We start from the raw sequence: 7,500 nt of genomic DNA on the forward strand, positions 1-7,500 counted from the left end.
TCAATATCTATAATTTTAGTTTTAGGGCTCTTCCCATACGAAAAATATGTCTGAATCAAACAATATCACTCCTAACAATAAAAACTTCATTTTGGAAACCTGCAATGAGAAAAATATATGTAATTATTCCTGTTTTAAGAAAAAAAATGTACATACAAATATTATACAAGTTTCATAAATACAAAAATTTCCCTCATTTCCTTCTCCCTTTATTTTGATTTCTTATGTGAACCAATGGTACAATTTTCTCATCAGTGGGTTGGGATACGTTTTGAACTCTAATTCTATTTTCCGTTAATGTTTCCAAAATGTTAAACGAGCCTTCAAACTTAGGTGTCAGTTTGTAATTGAGTCCTTTGCGTACATATACTTGTATGTATACCTTATCACCCATGGTATATTTTTTAGTTGGCTTCGCTATTTTATCATGATTCCTATTCATTATGATTTGTGATTCTTCTAGATTTTTTCGAAGGATATTTTAACGACTTATGCTTGCATTCATAACATCCTTTAGAGGATTTGATAAATTAGTTATAGGCGTTAATACATGGAAAGGCGTTCTATCTGGGGTACCGTACTGTGCCTCGTGCGGTGACCTTTTAATAGATACATGATATGAGTGATTCAGAGTACTTAGTACCGCAAGTATGGCAATATCCCAGTTGGGGTCTGATCCCCCTAGTGTAACTCTTAATATGTTTAAAACCTTCCTATTTGTTCTTTCTACTAGCGCATTCGACTCTGGGTGATAAATCATGGTATCAATTTTCTTTATGACAAGGAATTCACACAATGAGTGAAGGAAATGATTATTGAATTCTCCACCCGAGTCAGAGGCTATCATGTGTGGAATTGCATGTTTACAAATGTAGCCCTCGTAAAACTTCCTAGCGCATTCGGTCGCGGTTTTAGTTTTAAGCTCTATCAGTTCTGTATATCGAGTCAAAGCATCTATAATTACCAAGAAGTGCTTATTTCCTCTGTCTGACTCGTAAAACCCTGTCAATAAATCTAAGTGTACTCTTTCAAAGGGTTGATTGGGCACAGGATAAGCCCCTAGTCTGACAGGTATCTTCGTGTGCCCTTTGCTTTCCTGACAAGTGCAACAATTAGCTATGTGCTTTTTTATATTTGTAAGCATCGTATGCCAATAAAACAATGATTGGCTTTTTGTGGCATTATGGAGAACCACGGGTGGCCATGCAATGGATTTGCATGCAACCAATTTAGAACAGTGAGTATAAGTGATATTGGTACTACTACCTAGTTGGTAGTCACCTGTGGTGTATTACGGGTTTTCCTTGTCACAGATCTACACAGAATAGTATCTTTGATTATATAACTCTGCTACGTATACTTTATACATTCCTTTTCATTAGGATTTCCGTTCAATGCATTTATAATTTTTTTTAATTTTTTATAATTGCTGATCTTTTCATTGTTCAGTCTGTATTAGTTCAGCGCTCCACCCCAGATCTTCCTGTTCAGATACAGTTTTAACAATAGGCACGGATGTTGATATATCTATTAATTCAGCAAATGGCTCCGTACAAGATGACGCGGGGTTGCGTGATAATGCGTCAGCAATGATATTTGCTTCCCCAGGTAAATACCCGATCCTCGCACCAAAGTCTTGGATGATGAAATGCCACCGAGTTCGTTTGGGGCTGTGACTAAAGCCTTTAAAGAAGTCAGTTAGGAGCTTATTATCAGTAAGAACCTTGATGGGGTAACCGTATATTAGGAACTTAAAATGCACTATTGAATTAACAATAGCTAGCCCTTCCTTGTCTATTATTGCATAATTACTTTCGGAAGGTCTCAGTTTACGTGAATAAAAAGCTATCGGGAAAAACTGTCTGTCATATTGCTGAATCAATACCCCACACACTCTTAGGTCTAAGGCGTCTGTTGCAATGAAGAATTCCTTAACGAAGTCAGGAAATTTCAAGATAGGAGAACTACACAGTTCCTCTTTCAAGGTATCAAACGCCTGTTGATGCTGCTCAGACCATATGAAATCTACGCTCTTCTTCGTAAAATCGGTTTGGGGAGTGGCTATTATTGAATAATTGCGTATAAAACACCTGTAATACCCACTACACCCCAGAAATTGCTCTATTCCCTTGACATTAGTAAGGTATCGGAAAGGTACGGATAGCCGACACCTTATCATGGACTACTTTAAGACCATGACTAGACACCATAAAAAATAAATAGACTAATTCTGTTTTGAAGAATTCACACTTACTAATCTTTACCATTAAATTATGCTGTCTTAGTCTCTGTAGCACTAGCTACAATTTACATAGATGTTCTTCTAAGGTATTATAAAAGATTACAAGGTCGTCCATATAGGCATGCAATATGTCCCCTAATAAGTCTCCAAACACTATGTTGATCATTCTAGTAAATGTGATGGGAGCACAACGTAAACCAAAAGGCATACGCAAATATTCATAATGTTCCCTGGCTGTGCTGAAGGCAGTGTATGGGATTATATCTTCTTCTAATGGTATCTGGTGCAAGCCTTTAAGTAAGACCAAACTGGTAAAATATTTGTTCTGACCTAGCAAAGATAAAATATCGTCAGTACATGGCACTGGGAATCGATCAGGGATCGTTTCCTCATTTAAACGACAGAAGTCTACGCAGATACGCCATGTTAGATCTTTTTTCGGTAAAACTATTAATGGAAAATTATAGGGGCTGTTCGATATCCTATAGACTCCTTCTTCTGGCATTTTACCTACTTCATCATTTATCTCATTCTTGAATTTCATAGGGAGTCTGTACAAGGGTACATAGATAATTTTCTGCTTGTCTTTTAACCTTATTTGGTGTTCTATGACATCCGTTTTACCTAAGGTTCCATCACAGCGACGGTGAGTGCGATGTTTATAAATTTTCACATCCAAGATATGTTGATTTTTGTAAATTACTAAATTGGTATTTAAATGATTACAGACTTCAATATTACATTGTTATTGTGAGCCGACTGTATGAATAGCTTGTGTGACGGACAATCCGTTAGTTTCAGAGTGTCGGAAAGGATTGATATTTCAGATCCCGGCAAAGTTTTCTTTACTCACACTAATATATTCGAAGTTACGTTCGGCTCGATAGATTGCGTGCAAGATGATATTACGGGTGAACGAGAATTCTGTTGGGTCGCGTATATTATTTCTTGATTCATGAGACAAGTGATTGGTTCTTCAACGTACGTTACTGTTTTATTTGTTGTCTCCTTTTTATCCAAAACTAATTCTAAGGTATTAGAACACTTATAGAATTTTCCTTTGATATACACGCCGTGTTTGGCAGTGGCTGAGGTAATGTTTTGAGTGCCCATAGACGGGTATACTATAATTACAGCGGGATACATATAAATGTTTTGTACAACGATAAAGGTATCGGAAAACGTGCGCTTACCGACCTTGTACTGAACATGAGTTACTCCTATTACATTTAATTCATTATTTCCTATACCCGAGAGCCGTACTCCTGACTTCTCTATAGGGAAGTTAAAAAATAACAAGTGATGAGTCCTCAAATCCATGATATTACGTGGACTACCAGAGTCCAAAAATAATATGAAGGATCGGCGTTCTAAATTTACAGCATATAATGTTGGTCGTGACTCATTTTGGCTTATTATTGCGTGAATTTGTTGCAAATCTACGGGAACCTGCATTGATTTATTGGATTCGGCCGTGTGTTTCATAGGGAAATCTATTACCTCACAATGATCTGATAAATTATTAAATGGATTATATGATACAAAAGATGTTGATATAAATGACCCAACATCACTCTCTTCCCACTTGGAGTTAATGTGGTATTTGCTTTGTTTTGCACATTCTGAAAATTCTTCTGACCTTGCGAGTTCTGGCTAGACGGCCCAGGAACAGAGTTACTTTAAACACTATTTGTTTGTTTTTTATTTTGGACTACATTGCCGTTCGCCTGTTTCTTTTTATTAAACTGAAGATTTCTCATATTATTTCCATAGGGAACTGTGTGGGTGTTTCTAGGATTCTGCTGTTGATTACGAGAGAAGCATCGATTATATGAATGCGATGAACTATTTTGAGTCGAACAAAATCGCATCCTACAGTCTGCAATCAAGTGACCTTGATGTTTGCAATTGTAACAAGTCATCCCTGCTGTTTGATTATTATTAACTACATTTACTTGTTGTGGCTTAGTTTCCTTTTTTGCAAAAACTTGAGTAAGCAAGGGATCAAGGTCAGTACACTTAGACATGTGTTTCTTTATCTGTTTATATACATCTAGTTCCGTACTTTCGGGCATTAGCTTTTTATCAAAACACAGCACTAAAGCCTCAGGCAACATGATTGTCATGCAAGTTAAACACATTAGCCGTAAGAAATCTTTCACGGTGATGTTATCTCCTGTAACCCATGTGGAATTACTTAAAATATCCTAATATTCATTCAGCCGGTCGGCAATGTGAGCCGCCCGTTGTAACTGCCTCTTGGAAAGAGACTCCTCTAAGATACGCGCTTGCATCTACTTTAGCAAAGTCTATGAAACTTTTAGCTTCTTGTAATTGTACAGATGGGTCTGTGATGCGTTTTGCCTTTAAATGAGCATCTACTGACGAGATCCATGACTCTTCATTCTGAGGCAGTAACCCATTGACCCGAACTTGAAAAGGAAGAATAGCTGACCTTACACTCACTAGAGCAGGGCTACTCAACTGGCGGACCGCGGTCCGAATCCGGACCTTCTCAGTGTTGTAGTTGGCTCCAGGCCCCAGGAGAAAAAAATATATTTAAGTAACATGAAGGTCCTGGTGATGGATTCTGGCAAGTGTATTTCCTCGGCTGTGAATCAAGGGTCTATAGTACTTATGTACAGTGTTTGACTTACGAATGCTCCCAGGACCTTATATATATATATATATATATATATATATATATATATATATATATATATATATATATATATATATATATATATATATATATATATATATATATATATATATATATATATATATATATATATATATATATATATATATATATATTTAGAGTATATATATATATATATATATATATATATATATATATATATATATATATATATATATATATATATATATATATATATATATATATATGTTAGTTTCCACGTGATTTAGCATTTTCCGTTACTGCTCTTGCATTAACAGAAAATGGAAAAAATAAATCCGCTGGCTTTTGTCATTGATGATGGGCGAGGCACGGCTGAATTTTGGCGTGAGTTTTGTGGTTCTTGATGTTTCTGATGTAATATTAAGCCTCCTATCAATAGTATAATTTGTTCATGAATAAATCAGGAGTACATTTGTAGGGTATTGAATATTGAAACGTATTGTGAAACGTAAACGTATTGTGGTGATGGGTATGAATGTACAGTGAAATTTGTCGCTGTGTTTGTGTGTGTGAGATGTAGTTGGTATCGCTGAATTGTGTGTATCGATGTATGTATGTATTGAGTGTGTGTGACTGATTAATGCTGTGTCAGTTGTCTGCGCATATGTGTGTGAGTTTTTGTGTTTGGGTGTACACGTAGAGGGGGTGAAAGGTGTTCGCGGGGGATGGGTTTTTGCTTGTCGCTGTGAAGTACTAGGAGTGATATTGTGTTGGTATTTTATGAAGTACAGGAGTTAATCTTGTGTTGAAATTTTGTGAAGTACTGGGAGTTGATAGTACTGCGAGTTGGAGTACCCAGATATTTACTCCCATTGCAAATTAGTAATTTTGCTAAACTAGCCTAACTTAATTTATCCCTTTACAGGAGACATCGCATGTTCGAAGAGAAGAAAGTTTGATGATTAAAATCGTTCCTTCAAGGAAGAATGGATACAACAGTTTGCTTTCATTCTTCCCAAAAACAGCTCTAAGCCGATTTGCCCTATATGTAGCGAAACCATTGCCTTAGTGAAGAGCAGTAATATGAAACGCCATTATGAAACTAAACACAATGGGTTTGAAAAGATGTATCAACAAGGTACTGAGGAGAGAAAAAATAAAATAAATAATCTAAAATCGCAGTATGAAAAGTCAACCATAGTTCTTGGCAATACCATGACAACCCAGGAGAGAGCAACTGAATGTTCGTTGAGAATAGCCTGGATCTTGGGAAAACACAAGGAATCCTTCACTGTTAAAGAATGTATGCTGGAAACAGCAGATACATTATTTGATGATAAACAGAAAAATGAAATAAAAGATAGAATAAAGCAGATTCCATTATCTGATTCCACATCAATGAGGAGAACGGAACTATTGGCTGTTGATCTTATGTCGCAACTTGATCAAGGACTGAAAAAAGCACCTTGTATCTCATTGGCTATTGATGAATCAACAGACAGTACCGACAATGCTCAACTCATTGTTTTTGTGAAATATTATGATGCAGGGGAGAAAAAAATTTTGCCAGGACTTGTTGGGTGTGACTGACCTTAAAGGTAGAGCACGGGGAGAGAATATTTATTGATCCTTGAAAAGCATGTTAGAATCAAGAAACATTGATGTCAAATCCATCATTTCAGTGCCTACAGATGGAGCTCCAGCCATGGTTGGTCGACAGAGGGGACTAGTTGCAAGATTAAAGGAATATAATCCAGACATGATAAGTTACTACTGCATAATCCACCAATCAGTTCTGTGTGCCAGTCTGGGAGATGAATATGGTGAAGTAATGGAGACTATTAAGAAGCTAGAAAACTTCCTTCGATCAACGTCAGCACTACAACATCGTCTACTACGAACCTTTCTTACCGAGGTCAATGCAAGCTATGACGATTTGCTTGTGCACAATAATGTGAGATGGCTAAGTACGGGAAAGGTTTTGGAGAGATTTTGGGCAATTAGGAAGGAGTTGCAAACTTTACTGGAGGATCAAAACAGTGTGAAAGCAAAGGCATTTTCTGAATTTTTGAAAGATGACAAGAAAATTGAAAGCGTTGGATTTTTGGCAGACATAATGTCACATTTGAATGATCTCAATGTCAAACTGCAAGGGAAAAACACACTATCTCCAACTTGATCTCAGCAATTCGAGCTTTCCAGAAAAAAATTGAACTTTTTAAGGACGATATTCAGAGCAAACTTTTCCATCTTATAAGACTTTTGGAGGAACGTAAAGATGAAACAGACACTAAATATGTCCAATTTATTGAGAAGCTGATCAACAATTTTAAGGTTCGCTTTGATGATTTAGTTCTTGGAAAACAGTTGCTGCTGTTCATTCAAAACCCTTTTCTAGTGACAGATATCACAGAATTTTCAGTCGTAGCAAATCTCACCTGGAAATGGGTAGATGCTGCTAAAATCCAATTGGAACTTATTGACTTTCAAGAGAATGTAGCACTGAAACAAGTATTCTGTGATTGTACACCAGGAACATTTTGGTCAAAAGAAGGATCCCCTGCTAATTTTCCTACTCTTCACAGATTAGCAGTGCAAATTCTTACGATGTTTG

At 36.5% G+C, this 7,500-nt stretch overlaps 1 protein-coding gene across 1 annotated transcript; it reads left to right on the forward strand.

The window, feature by feature from the left end:
* The first annotated feature begins 6,525 nt into the window (after nucleotides 1-6,525).
* Nucleotides 6,526-7,065, forward strand: LOC137651025 (protein FAM200B-like). Its single transcript, XM_068384164.1, has one exon. It carries the CDS (start codon nucleotides 6,526-6,528, stop codon nucleotides 7,063-7,065), a length of 540 nt encoding a protein of 179 aa, XP_068240265.1.
* Nucleotides 7,066-7,500: the final 435 nt, after the last annotated feature.

Source organism: Palaemon carinicauda, chromosome 12 (genome assembly GCF_036898095.1).
Source record: "Palaemon carinicauda isolate YSFRI2023 chromosome 12, ASM3689809v2, whole genome shotgun sequence".
Lineage (NCBI taxonomy): Eukaryota > Metazoa > Arthropoda > Malacostraca > Decapoda > Palaemonidae > Palaemon > Palaemon carinicauda.